General features: G+C 36.1%; 1 protein-coding gene across 5 annotated transcripts in view; it reads right to left on the reverse strand.

Moving 5' to 3' along the window:
- Window positions 1-21,502, reverse strand: part of LOC138710132 (nucleolar protein 12-like) — a 717,371-nt gene that overhangs the window by 548,951 nt on the left and 146,918 nt on the right. For all 5 annotated transcript variants that reach the window (XM_069840765.1, XM_069840766.1, XM_069840768.1 and 2 more), the window contains exon 6: window positions 8,932-9,004. In XM_069840765.1, the coding sequence (XP_069696866.1) occupies window positions 8,975-9,004 (30 nt within the window). In that variant the 3' untranslated portion in view covers window positions 8,932-8,974. The remainder of the gene's footprint in view (window positions 1-8,931; window positions 9,005-21,502) is intronic.

Genomic DNA, 21,502 nt, shown 5'->3' on the forward strand with positions numbered 1-21,502 from the left:
CTAACCTAACAATGTAGTTCCGAGTCGGTTTGTTTCGAAAAACTGTTTCCAGTTACTGCACCTTGCAAGCGAAAGGTGAACATCGATTCGAGTTAGCCTACTATGCATAAGAGTATCTTGAGACAGAAACAATGTAAGATTTACAAGAGGATGAACCTCAAGTAATATCATTAATTTCAGTGTATTATTCTTTGAGATATTTCAAAGAAAAAAGTTAAATACAATTTTTTTCTCTTTGCTTCCTTTTAGAGACAAAAACTGTTTTATATAACACATTTCAATGGGAAAGTCATTGATTTGCAGCAATTTCCAATATTCTCAGTCAATTTAAGAGAACAGTGAATTATGATAATAAATGAATGAAATAATTTTTCAATACATTTTCTCACTTTCACTGGATACGCACTGCAATGTAATTTTTAAAGTCTGTAATATATGCCGAGTTATATGCAAAGAGGACTTCAGTCCTGGACTGAGGTCCTGGACTGAGGTCATTTCTGCACATGTCACTTAAACTAGGAACACGTATTTTTGTATAGACATATGCGACTGACTACCTTCCACCACAGATCGAGTAACCATGAGTAACATACCAATTTTCAACAATAACTCTGTAATGCTCGGGAAAATTGGCACAAGTCAAAAAAGTTAATTTTAAAGGAGAAGGAAAAAACTGTCTTCACACTGGTTTATGTCGATTTGATTTTCTTCCGTATGAATTATTCTAATGGGAGAAATACTTACAAGCGAGCAGATGTTCCGTAAGTTATCAATAAACTAATAAAACATTTTCTGGCAAATTACTAATGCCACTTTTTCCAAGCATTGCAGAACTCATCTATACTAATAACAAATCTGTAGCCGAAATTTTTCTGGTAATTTTCGGTTTTCCAAAAATAATTGCTCCTAACATATATAATTAACCACCCTGAAACCGAAAATCGCTTTTTTGAAATTTTTGTTTGTATGTCTGTCTGTCTATCTGTCTGTCTGTCTGTATGTTTGTTACCTTTTCACGCGATAATGGCTGAACCGATTTCGATGAAAATTGGAATATAAATTAAGTTTGTTGTAACTTAGATTATAGGCTATATGGCATTCAAAATACGTTATTTAAAAGGGGGGGTTATAAGGGGGCCTGAATTAAATAAATCGAAATATCTCGCTTATTATCCTTATTCGTAAGAGCGTAAGAATTATGCCACGGACGGTGTTGCAATGTACAATGCAATGTAGTTGCAGAGCCCAGTCCGTACACTGTGTGTGTTATGCAGTGCAGCATCATCCGAGTAACCGGTGCTTTCACAATTTTGAGCATACCTGACCTAGACTGATCCTTCACAACACATCATGAGGGAAGAGACTTATTGGAAGACCTCACGAAAGATGATTCGAGACTAACAGGTCCTAGGCTTACTATTTGAGAAGATGATAATTTTATCATGCAAGAGGCAGCTTACTCAAGTGTTATAAATAATTTATGATTATATATACACTTGGGATAGTGTGAACCGTTGCTTTCGTTACCTTGCAAGACTAGGAATTCCGCCAGTGTAAGCACATCGAAAATGTCCCTATGAGCTGAACTCTGCCGCTAGGAGCGAAGATGGAACACAAATCTCTGGCAACATGACTAATAGACACCGGCAAATCAGACAAGACTCACGCCCGGTAACTGCCTTCCGTCAGGCTTGGGCTCCGGTGAAGCTACAAAGCAAGTTAACTTTTAAGACTGTACCCATTCAGCCCGAGTTTTATGAGTTCACTCCAGGCGGGACCCAAGAAAGCCTGGCTGTTTGCTCGTATTTTAAGATAGAGTGACTTGCATTCACAGAAGCCAGTTTGCGCTGGTTAAGATGAAACAGTACTAGTTTGAAATCTAAATTCGTTGGCTATTTAGTCACTTCAAAAAATCTTTATTTTATGATCCAACACGGCAGAAAATTCTTGATTAAAGAAATATAGTTTTACAATTTATTGCACTACAGAATTTCATAAAATAATAATATAAATATTTTACGTTTCATTTTTCTGCAAAGTGTGTCTGACTCAAGATATAACGGCAGATGATTCTTGACTAAACAAACACAGTTTTACGATTTATAGCGCTCCAGAATTTCATAAAATATTAAGATAAATATTATAAATTTCATTTTTCTACAAAGTGTGACTCAAGAAATAAAGTAAGATAATTCGTGATTAAAGAAACACAGTTTTACGGTTTATTGGGTTACAGAATTCATAAAATAATATGACAATATTGTACATTTCATATTCCTGCAAAGTGTATCTGACTCAACAAAATAGTAACATTTCGTAACTTATGACTAGTTGAGAGGAGAGGAGAGGAGAGGAGAGGAGAGGAGAGGAGAGGAGAGGAGAGGAGAGGAGAGGAGAGGAGAGGAGAGGAGAGGAGAGGAGAGGAGAGGAGAGGAGAGGAGAGGAGAGGAGAGGAGAGAGGAGAGGAGAGGAGAGGAGAGGAGAGGAGAGGAGAGGAGAGGAGAGGAGAGGAGAGGAGAGGAGAGGAGAGGAGAGGAGAGGAGAGGAGAGGAGAGGAGAGGAGAGGAGAGGAGAGGAAAAAGAAGGAAATATGTTGAAAAGATATTGGTAACAATTATTATGAATATCAACAACTATTATAGAAAAATATTTCATTTTGACTTTTTCCTTATCAACAATTAAAAGCTTCATGAACAGTGGCGGCTCGTGATAAAATATTGTGTGCGTTCACAATTTTGTGTTCCAAAATCGAAGAGAATTTCAAATCCTACGTTTTTAGCCTAATATGAAATGTCATGATTCCAATATTTCACTGTCGAAAAAACCGTATATAAATTCAAAACAACATATAATAATGATGATGATAATAATAATAATAATAATAATAATAATAATAATAATAATAATGATAATAATAATGAAACCTAATTTTTATTTCCAATTTTTCCTGGAAAGCCAGTTTACCCAGTTCTTTACTGTTCAAAATTACTTGAACAGAGTTCATTGTTTACGTTTGTTAAAAATTAATACATAAAACAATTTACAAAATCGTGTATTCAGTAATATACAGTATTTGATTCACAACACACTGATACACTATAGCCTATACCAGTACTGTAATCACATTCGCATACATTGATTACTATAAATTCATGCCAGTAAATATTATTCTTAAATAATATACACCACCATACAGATATTTAAATTCATACCACCATCACATTCAGCCAGCACGTCTTTGAAAGCCAAACTATGCTATATGCCGACACTGAAGTATAGTAATTCACAAACTACACTCTCGTAGCAGCACTGTACACATCCACATGAAGTAAACGTTCCGACAGTGAGATGCTGACACCTGCAGGCTAAAATACAGTCATTAAATTTTCTCCTCGAGATATAGTACGTAAACGATACGCATCGATGCATCAGACATCTGTAGGATAGATTCACTGTTCACTTAATGCTTTGTGCTCTTGAGGCTGCGTTCACAAACTATTACTCAGAGTAGAGTAACAACGGAGAAGAGTATTACGCGAGTAACTTCGACTTTTACTCCTAGCATGCTTGTTTTCTGAACGACCAGAGCACGGCTACGCAGTGTGAGACTTTTGAAATGGACCCGTAATTAATCTCTCGTTTCATATCATTCGATAATAATCACGCACAGAACACCTGTTTCCTTTCGTCAGCTGACGGTAGAAGCAATGTAAAAATGGCAGACAGAATAAAACGTATAAAACCTGTTATAGCATTCACGATATTTTCTTTTGTCAAAAATTTGGTGGTTCAATACGAGGTGATGAAGACATGAAATTAAATATTAATGTATTATGTCATGAAATGGCGTTCTGGATTAAAAAGAATACCCTGAATATTATATTAGAACTGTGCGTCCATAATTTTAAAGTTCTATTTTATGTTATTTTAGGATGACTCGGATGACGAGGAAGATGAATTTACATTTATTTGCACTGGGTTACAGAAGGAAGATACATCTAATAGAATAAATGGATATATGGATAATATAGTGAGCAGTTACGACGAAATAGAATTCCAGAGGCATTTCAGGCTACAGAGATCAACATTTGAAAAGCTGCTACAAGTAATTGCCCCTCTCTTATGCATTAATCAGAGTAGAACAGGTCGGCCACAAGTTGATCCACAAAAGCAATTATTAGCAGTGCTTTGGATATTAGCCACCCCAGATTCATATAGGCCCATTGGATTAAAATTTGGTGTGGCCAAATCTGCCCTCTCAGTTTGTTTCATGCGAGTGATAGAGACTTTGTGTAATGTAGCTCCTACTATGATATTAAATGGCCACAAGGAGCAGATGTTGGAAAATCAAAAGAGTCGTTTACAAAGCTGTCAAACATACCCAATGTTATTGGTGTCATTGATGGTTCTTACATACCCATCAAAGCCCCCAAAGACCACCCAGAAGTTTACATAAATAGGAAATGTTTCCATGCTATTACTTTACAAGGGATTTGCGATTCATCACTGAAATTTATTGATTGTTTCATTCGCTATCCCAGCTCAATAAGTGATGAAAGAATATTCCGAAATTCAGATATTTATAGGGATATTATGTCCAATCCTCGCCACTTTTTCCCACAAGATGAATTTATATTGGGAGACAAAGCTTACCCTGTGATGGAGTGGCTTATCCCTCCTTATGTTGATAGAGGCAATCTGACGAGAATTCAACGTCAATTTAATTTCCAGGTATCACAAACCAGACAAGTGATTGAAAGAGCATTTTCACTACTTAAAGGTAGATTTCGAAGGTTGAAATATCTGGATATGAATAGAACTGATTTAATTCCAGTGACTGTAGTAGCAGCATGTGTATTGCACAATCTATGTATAGATAACGATTTCTTTATTGAACAGTACATAAATGAGGGACTAGAAGTTCAGGATAATGCAGATATTGTCGAGGATGATCATTTACAGAACCAAGAAAACGGCTATGAAAAAAGAAATAATTTAGCACATCAGCTTTACTTTGCAAGAAACATTTAAAGACTATAGATATGATGAACAGAAAATAGTTTATTCATGGTTCACACACTTTTAATACTTGTATGTCAATATGATAAAACGTTAAAACTTGTTAAACTAACGTTTACTTAGTATTGTGTGAACTATTAAAATTTAAGGTAAAATTAAAAAAAAACACTATAATGAAACAGTACAGACAAATAAGTACAGTTTTCTTTACAATTTATCAATTAGTTTGTCCATTTTTTCACTGAATGTTATTATCGCTTCTCTTTGAACTTGTAAAAGTTCCTTATGTCTATGTTCTTTTTCTTCTTCCTTTGTTTTGCTCATTTTAATAAATTCTGAAACAACCTTTTCGAATTTCGTCTTTTTCTTTGGTGGTTCTTTGCCCTCTTTCCTTCCGCCCCTTACCACTTCATCACTGTCACTTCACTAGCCTCAAGGGCTTTGTCATCATCATCATCGTCATCACCCAGATTAATGTTCCCACCTCTACTTGATGATGCTACTGCCACTGGGTGTATATTTGGCTTTTTTCCAAATAGTTCGTGGAACTCATTAAAATATTGAAAATACACGGCTGAAGCACCTGTTTGTGTAGCCTTCATGTTGTCCACTTTTGCCTGGTATTTCTTTTTTAGATATTTGGATTTAAATTCACATTCTTTGGGGGGTGAAATTACCCCCAACAGATTTCACTTGATTAGCAACACATTTCCAGACTATATAATTCCTTACCGAAGAGGATTTAAAGCGTTCAATAGTCTGTCTGTATGCATCTATTAATGAAAGCACATCATTATGAGACCATCGATTTGCATTTGTATCCACATTTTCGACCTCAGGGGGGTCCGTCACCTCCTTCATTGAAGTGGCTTCCTCAGCTTCAACCCCACTTGTAGTAGGGGAATGAGCAACCTCCTCGTAGGTGGATGGGACATACAATAAGTCACCTAGAATAAAGTCAATACCTTAAAAAAACCAAGAACAAGAAAAATAGGCTAATGTTAAAACTTGCATTGCTGGAATAATACGATTACAAGAGCAGATATTAGATCGTAATGGAGGAGATAAACTTACTTCTAGTAAAAAAAAAATAACAAATAACAGGAGTAGTGACTACTATGTATTTTAATTAAATTTTGTTTTCTTGTTATATTACATTTTGTAATAATGTATGTTGTTATTAATCTACGTAATGATAGAATTCGTCGGCCTCTGAATTTCATAAACAGATTACGATTATGAGCTTATTATTTGTTAAACACTTACCTCTTTCATTTTGAACTAAAACATGCCCCTCTTCATTCAATATATTATTTCCTTGTGTATCAACAACAAATTGGAATTCCATTTTGCACTGTTATGATAAATTGCACGATATCAGATTAATAAGCGCGGGAGTTGACTGCGCATGTCGAGTAGGATTTATCCATCACAGCACATGGAGTAAAGAGAGTACACTCCGGAGTGTGCTCTTTGGTATTTATGAATGATGGAAAAAGTAACTCTACAGCGAGAAAATTAGTTTTATGAACGGCTGGAGTAGACTCAGAGTATACTCCGAGTAGAAGAGAAACATTTTATGAACACAACCTGACGAGTCATAGCGGCCAGCGAAAGACAATTTTCTCCCGCGCATGCGTGAAATTTCTGTAATCTTCTTGAAAAGAGCACGGCTTGTACGTGAACGGATGTTGCCAAGTTTACATATGCAGTTTATGCAAGATGCGGGATCTTGATATTATACATCCCCACTACGCCAACATAGTAGTATAAGGTAGAGTGACTTGCATTCACGGAAGCCAGTTTGCGCTGGTTAAGATGAAACAGTACTAGTTTGAAACCTAAGTTCGTTGGCTATTTAGTCAGTTCAACAAGTCTTTATTTTATGGTCCAACACGGCAGAAAATTCTTGATTAGGCCTAAAGAAATATAGTTTTACAATTTATTTCACTACAGAATTTCATAAAATAATAAAAGAACTCCTGCGGGACATGTCAGTGGCGGTGCGTCAATAAGAGTACAAGAGCACGTGAACACTTTGTTTCCATTAATGCACCGCCACTGTTCATGAATACCTGTAAAATGTATAAAAGTTTATCGTTCTTCAGAATATTGATTTGCTATTTAACTTCTGAGGGACAGATTTCTTTTTATTTATGAAGATGCATGTTTGAAGAGTTTGCATTAAATTTATATTACTACGATGAAAAGGAAATTGCAAGTAATTTATAATAACTGTTGGCATTTAGTGGATATTACGTTGACGAGAAATAGTTTTTTTTGTCTTTATTAACGGTACGTTTCAGAAGCCAACTAATTAAGTTTTCAGTAGTTTGTCTATATCTGTACGCTTCTTGTTAGGTTTGATTGACTTGGTTGATATTTATCATGCATCTGAAAGCAGCACAGTCTGGCGCAGGTCGGCGAAACACAACAGTCCTTTCGGGTCACTGCAGAACTGTTTGGCGTCACGTGCAACGACATTGCCTGTCTGCTTGTGAAGGAAGGTTGAAGGCAGGCTAGCGATTCCATGCGTTAGGCCGCTCACGAAGGAAAACGGGTATGAGCAGGCCTGAAAGAGATTTTGCCGGCCTCTGTTCGCCAAGTACACAAAAGACGGATGAAGCGGCATGTGCCATATACTCTGATACGAAACTTCAGTTTTCCTTAAGTCATCCCGCATACATTGTCTGGACTCATTACAATAGAAATGAAAAACAATTTTTAAACGATGGTTTATTTAATGACGCTCGAAACTGCCGAGATTATATTAGCGTCGACCGTGTACCGGAATTTTGTGAAGCAGGAGTTCTTTTAAATGCCAGGTAATCTACTGACATGAGCATGCCGCACTACAATGCAATCGACCTGGGCCGGAATCGAACATGCAACCTCGAACACAGAAGACTAGCGCTAGACCGACTGCTCTACCCAGGCCGAGAGAAATGAAAAATGTTCATGAAAACCATTACGGGTTTAATATTATGTGGCACAGACGAGATACATTATTAGATTCAGAAAGTATTTGTTCACCTGATGATAGAAATAACATATATCGGGAAAAGTGGCAGAAGTCAGAATGTTAATTTTACAAAAGAAGAAAAAAAACTGTCTTCACACTGGTTTATGTTGATTTGATTTCCTTCTGTATGAATTACTGTAATGGGAGAAATACTTATGTCTCTTATCCCAAGCAAGCAGATGTTCCGTAAGTTGTCAATACATTAATGAAAAATGTTTGTGGAAAATGACTAATGCCACTTTCCCCACAAGCACTGCAGAATTTTTATATTAAGGTGTTCGTAAAAATTCCTGTCCGACTTAATTCTTGCAGGGAAAACCTCCCTGAACTCTCTTTATCCCAGGAACCAAGTTTTACCCGCTGGGCGTGCGTGGATTAAAACTATTCTCTTTTATTCTGGTAATTTTAGTGCGATTAACAAAGCTGTTTACGACTAAACCCAAGTGATACTTTCTCGATTCAACGTACACAGAATATTTCGAAAAGTAAATATTGCAGAGAAACTTCAGTTTAATACAGGCACAATTATAAAATCCACTCCAAGCAATACAGAAACTAGAAAAGTGTGGATCGTCGTTTAATGATTCTACATCAATCTTTGAGAAAGTGAAATGTGAACTTAAGTGTGCTGCTCTAAATATAAATATTGAGTGAAAAACTGTGCAGAGTTTTACCAGAGAATCCTTATTTTAAAATTTTATGTACGCTCTGTGAACATTTTAAATTTTTATCGTCTTTAACCGAGATCTATAGACAAGCTACGACATTAGATGAAGTTACTAAAAATATAATTGAGCTTCTTGCAGTAAATTTAAACTCCAAGTGTTCTACGCACACAATATCCTAAATAAAAACCAATATAAATTTGTATGTAAAATAATATTCCTTACCTTTCGTTGTCAGGTCCTCCGTCTTTCCTCCACTGAACCCCTTCTACGTGCTTTCCATGAGCGATGTGGGACACTGAAATGAAGTACGAAAATATTAGTGGTCGCATAAAACTTACAAAACTGGAACATCAACGGCAGAAGTAGAAATATCATTCAATGTGAATAATGATTGGCTACTAATGATAAGAAATATCAAGACTCGTGAGTGATTTTCGAACTGCAATCACAAAGAGACACGTCAGCTTATCATATCAGTGGCAGAAGTGTTCGATGCACTGTAATAATTGAGGCAGTAGCCGGAAAAAGGGCCCATAAGCAAAAGTCATGTTTCGAGGAAACAATGATTGAAAGATTTATTTGTATGTCATTGCGATTTGGATGCACTTTTATCAAGATAGCCATTTTCATACTGTTACCATATTATTTGGCTACAGGATTTTGCTAAATAATACATTCCGATTTTGATATTGTTAATAAAAGAATATTTTTTATTGAAGCATTTTATGGGCCCTTCTTCCAGAGAACAAGTTCATTTTATGAAAATACTTTCAATATGATTATATTCTAGCAGAAATTTAATATCAGCATTGAACGGCGCACATTACAGAGGTTTACAATTTCATAATCATTTTAGTAAAATTATATTTCTTACATATATCTCATACTTACGTCATAAATTGTACCGAATACGTAAAAATGAAGAATATCTGTTGGGTACAGAATACAGATTACAGGTTATTGAATATTAAATCTACAAAGGATTCATACTCAGTGCAGTTTACACTTTAGTGCACATCCTGGATGGACTCGATGGACTCACACCCATTTGAGAATCATCTTCATTGATGTTTTCTTTCAATCTAACTTTGCTCTCTTCAACAATGTTGTCAAGCCAATTATTTCAAAAATATTTGTACTTCACATTCACTTTTTCACCAGTCTTTCTTTGTAATAATCACGGAATAACCCGAAGAGAATCTTGACATTTAGCTTTTGGTGTGGACAATAGTGGATCTTGCTATGTGGAATCGATTGTAGATGTGACTGCGGTAAATCTGATTATATTATTGTTCATTTTATATGGTCTGTTTTCATGAGAATCCCTTTTTTCCTCAAATGTTTCACCTTTTAATATTTTCCCTTGTATTATTCTCAGTCTTTTGACAGAAATTTTGTAGATACACAAAATCATTTGACGACACACCTCTTGCTGAATCCACTTCGACGCAGAGAATATCTCCATATATTTTCACGACTTACTTCTGGATTTTAAGTTACGTTTACGAAAAGTAGATTTTTTATAACAAGCCTGCCACTGTAGCATCCTACAGTAACTTTGTTTGCCCACTTTAAAATATTTCGAAAAAATCTTCTTGTTCATCAGCAGTGAACTTGGCGAAACATTCCTTCTGGCAGCAGAGGTAACGAGTGTAAAAACTTACCTTCAACAATAGCACCTTTAGAAGTTACATACGTAATATGTTGTTTATTCATTTTCCTGTCTTCTCGTTTCAAGTTCATTTTTATGTCCTATCTCCTCTTGTTTCGTTTATGTTCATTTCATTCCATTTTGAAACAGTTCAGATCGCACACAGATCACAACTGCTGCAGTGCCTGCCTCGAACTGACTGTGTTGATGTTTGCTGCATTTCACAACTACGCAAAGGTCGATGGGTTCATTCAAGTAGCTACCCTGCGCTGTATTTGCAAGATATTGAAACGAAATTACGTAAGCAAGTAGATTTTAACACGGAGAATAGAATTAAACATTCTCCCGAAGAAGGGCCTATAGACTCATGGGCCCTTTTTCCGGCTACCGCCTCAACTGTAAGTTTTAACTGTGAATTTAAGTGAAACTTACTGGCTTCAATGTAAATGCTGCACAAAGAATACTTTTCTAATATTATTTCAATATTTTAACAATTCCGCCTTCGGTATCTAGCTAATCATAAATAGACAATACAGCCACGTTAAAGACCACATAAGCTGAATATGAAAGCTTATATGCTTAACACTTCTAGGTTTGAAATCAGTACTTTCAATTTTTCTATTTATGAATTCGTTTCCTAACATTAGATATTTGAAGACATCAAGTAAACATAGGTTTGAAGTGGCATTTTCGTGAAAATTGCGGTTTTACTGGAATACCAACTTACCGTATTTTCTAACCCTTTAACAAAAATAAAAATCTAAATCCAGATTCGTTGCTTTATCGTTTTATCTGGCGTTCGTATACAGCGGACGTGTATTTCCAATAGCTTCAACGTATGTTACGACTCAAGTTCCTCCAAATTGTGAGAGTAAGTCTTAAATCCTTACTTGCTTCAAGTCTTCAATATCATATTGAAATTATATGTTAATAAACTATAGAAATATACTGAATATAAATGAAATTTAGTACCAGTAATGTGGTACCTTTATAGTGACATAAGATGTTCATAATGGAAACAAAATACAGAGATTCGGCCATAATAGACTAATTCATACCTAGGAGTTGACCGAGGTTCACTCAGCCTCCTATAAAATTGAGTACCGGATCTTTCCCGGGGGTAAAAGTAGGTCAGAGCGTGGTGCCGACCACACCACCTCATTCTAGTGCCGAGGTCATGGAAAGAATGGGCTCTACCTCCATGCCCCCCAAGTACCTTAATGGCGTGTGACGAAGATACCTTTTACCTAGAAGTTGATGTCCCTAGGCTATCCATTCAGTTGGACGGGCACTTTCTTTACAAGAAACAATTGAGGGAAGGGGACATGCCACAAATCCTGATACGTATTGTTGTTGTGTAGTCAACTGTTCGAAGACAGGTCCAAATCCACAAGTGACACCAAGAAGACACACCTATAGGCGCGTCTCCACTATTAAACAATGCAGCTATTCCATGTGACTGGAAATCAGCTATAGTGGTACCCATACATAAAGGTGGAAATAAATTAGATGTCGGAAACTACAGACCGATTAGCCTTACATCTGTCGTATGTAAAGTCATGGAGCATTTGATATCGGATTATATTCGTCATGTTCTAAATGCGAAAGACTGGTTTTACAACCGCCAGCATGGTTTTAGGGAAGGCTTCTCATGTGATAGTCAAATTACGTCGCTGGTTCAGGATCTAGCTGAAGAGGTAGATAGAGGCGGAAGAATCGATGCAGTTGTGATTGACTTTTCGAAAGCATTTGATTTGGTGCCACATGACATATTAATAGATAAGTTAAGTAGGCTAGGAATAGATAAAAGAGTGGTGCTATGGATCCAAGAATTCTTAGAAGGTAGAACCCAGAGAGTTAGAGTAGGTCATGAAATATCGGAAATTGGAAATATAAGTTCAGGGGTGCCACAGGGCAGCGTTCTGGGTCCATTACTCTTTATAATATACGTAAATGACCTATGCCAGGATATTACATCAAATGTGAGGCTATTTGCAGACGACTGCATTATCTATAGAAAGATTAGAAATAATTCAGATGTAGATGCTATTCAAACAGACTTGAATAAAATTTACAACTGGGCGTTAAAGCATAGGATGAAAATAAATGGTTCTAAAAGTAAATCTATAACATTTTGTAAAACCCGAGAGGAAACTACTCTTAATTACGAATTCAGTGGTGTTGTAATTCCGCAAGAACAATGTTGTAAATACCTAGGAGTGTATTTAAACTCCAAACTTTCTTGGGGAGAGCATGTTGATAATGTTACAGGCAAAGCATGGAGGGCACTTCACTTTATTATGAGAATCTTGAGAAAGGCTAGCCCCAAATCGAGGGAAATAGCATATCTAACATTAGTGCGACCGTTAATGGAATACGGAACTACATGTTGGGATCCCTATAGAATATATCAGATAAATTCCTTAGAAAGAATCCAGTATAGAGCAGCTAAATTTGTTAAAGGTAAAAGAGAAGATGGGAACGATACGATAAAAGAACTTAAATGGGAAACTTTGGAAAACAGACGTAGGAAAACTAGAATAACATCATTGTATAGAGCACATCTAGGTCAGAAAGCATGGGTAGACATAACGGCTCGGTTAGAAAAGCCAACGTACTATGGTAGGAACGATCATGATTTTAAAATCAAATGTAGGAAACAGAAAACGGATGTAGGTAAATTCTCATTTTTAAATAGAACTATAAATGATTGGAATGACCTACCTGCAGCGGTCTTTGAGGGCTGTCCTTCCTTAAGGAGATTCAAGAATAATTTAAAGAGTTGTGTATAAAGTGAAAATTAAAATTAAGGTGACATTCAACATTTAATTTTTTAAGGTGGCATGTATTTATCTAGCCTGACGAGTTTACTTCCTTGGTTTGAATTGTAAATTATTTAAAAATAGCGTGTAAGAGGGCCTTAGACTAGAAATGTTTAGTTTAAATGTAGTTCTGTTTATAAGTACAGTATGCATAAGAATGCAATTATTTGACTTATTTGAACTGTTGTATCAGTGAAGCGAGGTGAGTCAGTGAAGTTATGGTTTTACAGTGCAGTGAACAGTTCCGATCAGTGATAATTTATAGCGTCAATGAAATGTGTTCTATAGTGTCAGTGAAATGTGTTACAGAGTGTCAGTGAAATGTGTGCTAAAGTGTCAGTGAAATGCGTCATAGTGCCACTACAGGGAATGAGATGAGAGTAAAGTGAAAGACTATTGAAAATTATGTAGGACCTATACATAATCATGTAGGTTGTGTTGTAAAATTAGGTGTTTTATTTTATGTTTTATTATTATTGTGTTAAATTGTATTGTATATTCTTATTGTATTGTGTATAAAATTGTATATGTGTTGTAAATTTTATTATGTATTGTAAATTTTATTATGTATTGTAAATTTTATTGTGTATTGCTTATCATTTTAACTGTGTATTGTTAATATTGTATATACCACTGCCACCGGGTGCTTGCCCACTTGCAGTGTAAATAAATACATACAAACATTTAACAACAACAAGTTAAATATAACATGTTGAATTTAACATGTATATGGACATTTCAAGTCTCAATTGACTTAATATGTTAACCAAGTGTGTTGAATTTAACACTTTCAACATGTTGGCGTGTTTTCCAGCAGAAATGGAAAACATGTCAAGTCAATTCACTTGCTCGTGCGGCGTCGGTACAGTTCGGCAAAGTTCGTACAGTTTCCATGGCAACAACTATAAGTTCCGATTGTGTGGCGCGAATCTTGATCATTTTTATACTATCATTGGTCCCTGGTGTTGCCAGTAAGTTGTTCGAAATAATGGAGTGGACGAAAGAAAATACATTACAATAAAATTAATGCACTAATGGAAAGACCGTGTCTGCAAAAGAATACACGGGCAAAACTAAGAAGACCGACTGTTTTAGAGAACTGGAATTATTATTTAACTGTTCTCGAGAATACAATAGAGAGTTTTCGCACTCTCATCGTACGCTAAACGTTAATGATATGTTGACGTCAGTAATTGTCGTATTTGGTGATGTATGTTAACGTTCGTAAAACTTCGGAAAGAATAATTATGCGATATTACCCACTCCTTTAACATCTATCATGTCGTAGATCCTATGATAATCAACCGCGCTGTAATTTTTTTAATTGGGATGAATTGGCTGCTCTTAAACTGTGTATTTCTTTGATGTAACAGGAAGTATTTTTGCAGCACTATATTAAAATATTGTTTCGACATTCTCAGCAAGTTTTTGAATCCAGATCGATACCGGTAATGTAGTCAACTTTAAGCTCGTTTAGAATGTATCCTGCATAGTGTCTTTTACTAAGATTTTGCCGCATCCACATTCTCATTTTCTTCATTTTCAAAGCCTTGTAACAAGCAATAGAGGCAATTACACAAGCCATATCATCATCTGAGTCCATTGTCCAAGGTTTGAAAATAAACACTATCTATATTAAAATCGCATACACTGTTTATGGTGGACTACGCAAAGAAAGTCAAGTTTAACATGTTTAACAGTGTGGACAAAGTGTTAAATGAAATTAGAATTAACTTGTTCAATCAACATGTTGGGATGTTAACGGTAAACAATTTAACATTTAACATGTTGTTAAATGTTTAATAGTGGAGACGAGCCTTATGAGGCAACTAGGCCAGGAGATAATGGGGTAGGGTGGCCAGTTCCTTCCCTCCTCCATTGCATACAGCGCCGACTAGGTACATATTACACTAGTCAGTCTGCAGATGCATACAAACAATTGTTCTTTCTCTGACACATATCATCAAATGATTTTAATTTAGTAGGTTATTTTACGAGGCTTTATCAACATCTTAGATTATTTAGAGTCTATGTTGAATGAGATGAAGGTGATAATGCCGGCGAAATGAGTCCGGGGTCCAGCACCGGAAGTTACTCAGAATTTGCTCATATTGGGTTGAGGAAAAACCCCGGAAAAAACCTTAACCAGGTAACTTGCCACGACCGAGAATCGAACCCGGGCCACCCGGTTTCGCTACCAGACGCTAACCGTTACTTCACAGGAGTGGACCGTCAAGTAAGATGTACTGCCTAATAATATATGAACATATCAGCCAGAACCTCAATCAGAGGATAGCATATCCTACAGCATAATTCACATCCCTAACATTTGGGATTTGTAACAGCAGAGCTGTACAATTTACTGTGCCTCACTATCAGTCCCTCAATTGATGTGATATTGCAAAGCTGTGTAAACTGCACTTGACTGTGACACACGCATTCATTTAGTTACACTCGTACATGAAGAGCATTACGAAGGAGACACGGATATCACGATTCAAAATGATGCAAACATGACGTGCCTCAATTCTCAGCCAAACTATCAAAGATTCTATTTTACATATTCGGGAAATGTGTTTCACACTTGCGCCACTAGGGGATAAAGTGTGCAAAAATGCTGTTTTCACAATACAAGTCTTTACGTTTTTCAACTAGCAAAGACAAACTCTATAACAGGCGTCGTCAACCGACCGCACAGTCGTGCACAGTGCACAAGTCTGCACGTGAATCAGTCGCTGTGCAGGATCAGGGAAGGGATGCTAGCTGAAACCGGGTCAGTGGCGGTCTACCAGTACAGTCATTCAAGAGTTGTCCGCATCGCTTATACTCTTACAGCCTATTGGTTATGCACAATTCCATGTGTTTCTATTTGAAACATACGTAATAAAATTGATCCTAGAACTTAAAGAATTTAAAACATGCCATCATTAATTTTTTCTGGCAAATTAGTAAACAAACCGTGCACATTAAATATGCTGAAATCAGCCAAATAATGCACTGAGTTTAACGACCCATTTTATTCCTAAAGCTAGACACAGTTTCTTCAATTTTATGTTTAACATAAATTATTCCTTCTTTCGACAACCGCACATTAAATTATTACATGAAAATAAAGGCCACAAATATAAACTAATAAAAATTAATAAACTGCATTCAATATTTATTCTCCATCAAACTACAGTCTATATAAGTGATTTATTTTCCTGTACAGTATATCTAACAAACATTTTTTCTTTCTAGAAACATAGTAAATGCCAAATGAGCTTATTAAACTTACTTTAAAATAACGAAATGCAAAAATTAGTTACTTTTGTACCGATAGTTAGGGAAAGAACGTTTAATATTTAGTTTATTATTATTATTATTACGATGAATATAATACACATTAGTTATTAGTAATTTTTGGATGAGAGTGGTTCGTTCTACTCCCCTATATTTTTCATAATCATTTGAGTGATAGGACGAATAATATCGTTGTGAGTTGGAATTCCTTCTGTTATTCAGAACTTTACCACAAACCATAAACCATAAACGTGGGCACTCCCGACTTTTCAGCAAATAGAAATGACTCTTTCCATAATAACAAATTCAGTGGCGTGGATGATCTGTCGGACATCGCTTCTTCTGACGTTTCGGATCCGCCACTGTGTACTGCAGAGAACGAACTGTGTCCGTGCGCCTGCACAGACATCGCTACACAGCAGGCGAGGTGCTGCACGTAACTAGCGCCACGGTCAGTTGAGGACGCCTGCTCAATAACAACAATGCAAAGGTTCGTCTGTACTTTCTCCGCTTTCCAACAATACAGCTCTAGACCTCATTTCTAAAATCAAGTCCGCATTTCTCTCATTGGACATCTGCTGTATCGTTGGAATGGAAATGCTACTATCACTGTCTGGCCTACAGCGCACGGTTGACCTCTCAGGTCACCAGACCTGACTCCATGCGATTTCTGTCTTTGGGGATGAAGGATGCCGTCTGTGATTGTACACAACAAAACAAACATTAAATTAAGGCATAGGGATATCGCTGTGATTGTATCTATAAAGAGTAAATGTTACTGAGAATGCGACAAGAATTTGGCGATCGGACTGATAACTACGTGATGTGCCAAGTGGCACAGAGTACTTACATCCAGTGTCTAAGGTGCCAGTTAATACATTGAAGGTTTAGCCAACAGATGCACACCATATTATTGCATTCTTCTTTATAGTAAGTGTACACAACAAATTTCCATCATTTTGAATCACTCTGTACTTTCATATTTCAAGAGTTTCGAAGGAGGTCTGATTCATTTGAAAATCGCATCACTATTTATAGTTTTTCCTGACCTATTGGTCAAAATCATATAATTTACTAGGTCTACACAGCAAAATGAAGGAAAAATTAGGTAGGCCTATATTCTGGATTGCACACAAAATTTGATTTTTATTAACTCAACAGTAAAACATATGTTTTGACGTTTTATAAACTGTACGGATTAACTACATACACGCAATTAACATTCCAGTTGGCATTCAGAAGTCATACGCATCTAAAGAAAGATATTAGTGAGTTACAATATTTGAACAAACACTAAGAGCAAATTCCTTTTCACTTGGACATTGTTTCCTTCTATGTAACCTACACGTAACAAAAGAGGTTTGTAACTGCTAGCAGACACTTCTTTAAGAAACGAGAGTTAATTCTTTAATTGGTTATTTTACGATCTTTAACATTTGCTCTCCGAGCCGGCTCACAGCTCAAGAGCTGAATGCAGATATTAGCTGCGCTCTATATAAGGGTGGACTGGAAGAAGGGGCGATCTCGTACAAAATATACACAAAAGGAAGAACTATTACGAGTGTTTATGAAGTGAATTCCTGTTTGCAAATCTATCTTGGACTAATATTAATTAATAAAGAAATATTTATTTTACAGAAGTAATAGAAATTCTATAGCTACTTATATGTACATACAATATCATTTAGATATATTTTTATTTATCAGTACCGTACATCAGGACAGGGTTTTATGCTGTTGGCAGCTGAAAGGAACAGTAGCCTACTGATCGTAATGAAACATCAATTACAGATGTTCGATGTCTGCCTTTATTAAAGTTGATTACAGAAAACAGTTGCTCACAAATATAAATGTTGAGACAAATTTTCACAGTCAGCCTGTGTAGTCGTGGATATTATTGCTAATGTTTAGTCTTGTAAAACTCAACCAAGCTAGTAGTATTATTCAAACGCTCTTTAGCCCTTAGGTCACATTGAAGATCAATAAGTTCGGGCTGTAAATCGTTGAATGTTATGTTCCGTCTTTTAGATTCTTCCATACTGTACTGTAGCAGTAGGTAAGCAACGTGAAACAGTTACTGAGAATAGGCCTACACACTGCACTCCACTAGATAACTGAGTGGTCGTTTCTCACTCCTCTACCTACAGCAAGTCTATGTCATTCTGACGTATCTTCCTCTCCGTTTCGGCGAGCGGTAAATACAGCTCTCCCGCTCCAAAGGAGCGCACGCGCTCATTGAGCGCTATTTGCGCAGGTATGATCTAGAGCAGTCTTGCAATGTAACTAATACTTGCAAGCGAGAGATATTTTATGCCCGCTGCGGACGCGCGGAGCTCTTTTACCTGTAAACATTGCTAAAGGATGTACAGATCTTAGAACACAGCGCATCATGACGGAACGGAAGTACCTTAAAGCTTTCAAGGAAGAGTGGAAGATACAATATTTATCCTTCGAACATGGTGATGAAGTCTAGTGTTTGTTGAGTATAAACATATCATTTGCAAAAAAAGCAACATAAAACGGCATTATGAGATGCAACATGAAAAAAATATATATAGGCATTATTCAGGAGAAGAGAGAAATAAATTTATTTCGGGATTGACATCGAAGGAAATTGATTTACATTTGGGTCAGTAGATTGTATCTAGATTCCTTTTATTTCCTTATTTTAAATGTATTGTTGATGTTTTATTTGTTGCTTGTTTCTGGATATTTTCTTTTATTGGACTACGTGTATCTTTAATTTAGAAATAATATTTTATCTTTGATTGCACTTTAACTTATACTGTTACTAAGCTCAAAAAGCTAATTCACTTTTATTCCAATAACTATTTTCAAGATTTTGAGCAAATATGAACTAAACATTTTGAAAACTTTGATGCAAGGAGCTTTTTTTACTAATGTCAATATAAAATATACATAAAAATAAAATTTCAAAACTATTAGACCTAATTGCACCAAATTTTGTACAGATGATATTATTATAGATGTTTATAGAGGCCAGTTTAAATTTCACAAATTTTGGCCGAAATTGTAGAAGTTTTAAAAGTCATACATATCCCCTTAAATGATTGATCCCAAAAATTACGATGTCTCTCAATATCTTAACTTAATTTGTTTTTTCGTGTTACGTGCATCTCACAAATCGCTCTAAGAAAACTCATTACATAATCATGACTGGAGAGTAAGGACTACATTTTCACAATCACACAATCAATATACTCTATTTAAATCAATATTGCCATTATTATTTTTTCAACAAATACTCAAAAGTACTTAGAGATCACACACGTCGAGCAGGTAGACCCTATTAGTTTCTCCTACCCAATGAAGGGAATTATATACATAATAAATAATTGCTTTTAACAAGAAAATGGTTTACAAACAATTAACTTTTCCTAATTATCTTTTTGTTCCTAAAAAACCCTTTCCTTTGCGATTTGTTTATATATGTACATGTATATTAAATAACTTAGTAATTAGCCCTATTACATAGCCAGAAATTTAGTAACGCAAGTTATTGTAATAATTGCTGCCTTTATTCGCTGCATGTGCATGTACATCCCTGTTGTCTACGTTACGACGCTATGTAGTGGATGCGCTATGCGCTCGTGATCAAGGTCGAGCTCTTCTACCGTGATTGGGAGCAAATATCGTCTCATCCCTGATCCAGAGTCTGAATGAGATGGTGATGATACCAGCGAAGTGAGTCCACGGTACAGCGCCCAAAGTTATTGTTGGTGAATGGTAAATCCGGCCCTGTAACAAATTTCACCCACTCCACTTCTAAGAGTCCGCAAGCTGTTAACAAACACGTGACAAACCCAGGTAGAGGGTAGAGAAGAGACTGCCCTGCTACTGCTACTATTAATAAAGAAAACATATTACTCACCGGTGAATCATAATGGTGTTGCTTCAATTACATTAGCCTCAGAAACCGTTTTAGCTGTATTAGATAACAGCCATCCCATTAACTGAACACATTAACCTGTTCAAAATTTTATTTACTATTAGATATTACTTGCTTATTTTCTGTTACAAAAAAGGGCGCTGTTTAAAAAAAAACAGCACTATATGAACGATTGGATACACTTAGATAAATCACACGAGAAATGCCGAAATTCAAACATTAACCAAAATGACATATTGCAAGAAAGGGACGAATTCACATTGCATATTTCTGACAACAAAATCTGAAGGAAAATAAGTTGGAAAAGATTTCTAAGACCCTGGTAAATTACTACGTACATTAGTTCGCCGAAATTAACTATTTCATCAAACATTTGTGACGGATGGTAATTAAAACATTATTGGAAACTTAGGACTGCAGTGTCCTAAATGTAAAATATCAAATAGCAAATACACATTTAAGCGATTTGAGGGTATTCTTAAAATGACTATAACTATAGCTAAATAGTAAATACTAGTTCGCTATTATGTAGTTTAATTAATAATGGGAAAACGTTATGCCAATCCAGTCGCAGTCCTTTCAGCAGCTGTAAATGAATTAACATACTCCTTTAATAAATTGCGAGTTAATCACACTCTTCAGTAATTTCAAAATTGTTTCGATAAGCTAACTGCAAATTAAGAGGAAGTGCCAGCCAGCACTTTGCTGTAAAAATAGAATAAAATAATACTTTTAAGAAGTCGCGTTGTGAAAGTAGCTAGCAATAAATTTTCACAAGAAAGAAGTATAGGATCCGCAGTTACGACAACGTGTGCTTCCCAACTAGACAGTCCGTGGTTCCATTCCGTTAATCTCTATGCCACAGGACTCGGTAGGTCTTGCACTTGTCCTGTAACGTCTCCACGATGGTCCTGTATTGTGAGAGATGTGTCATCCCCTACATCTCGTTGGCTTGTTGAGTCGGTTAAGGCGGAGATAAAACAAGACAAAGAAAGAAGTTGTGTACGAAGACCTGCCGAAGGATAGCGAGACTCCATCGAATCATTAAGAAATGGACAAAGGCCTAAAGTAACGAAGAAGTTCATTACGCGTCATCATCAGTATTTATCAAATCAGGCTTGGCATTGA

The sequence above is a fragment of the Periplaneta americana genome, chromosome 12 (genome assembly GCF_040183065.1).
Source record: "Periplaneta americana isolate PAMFEO1 chromosome 12, P.americana_PAMFEO1_priV1, whole genome shotgun sequence".
NCBI classification, from domain to species: domain Eukaryota; kingdom Metazoa; phylum Arthropoda; class Insecta; order Blattodea; family Blattidae; genus Periplaneta; species Periplaneta americana.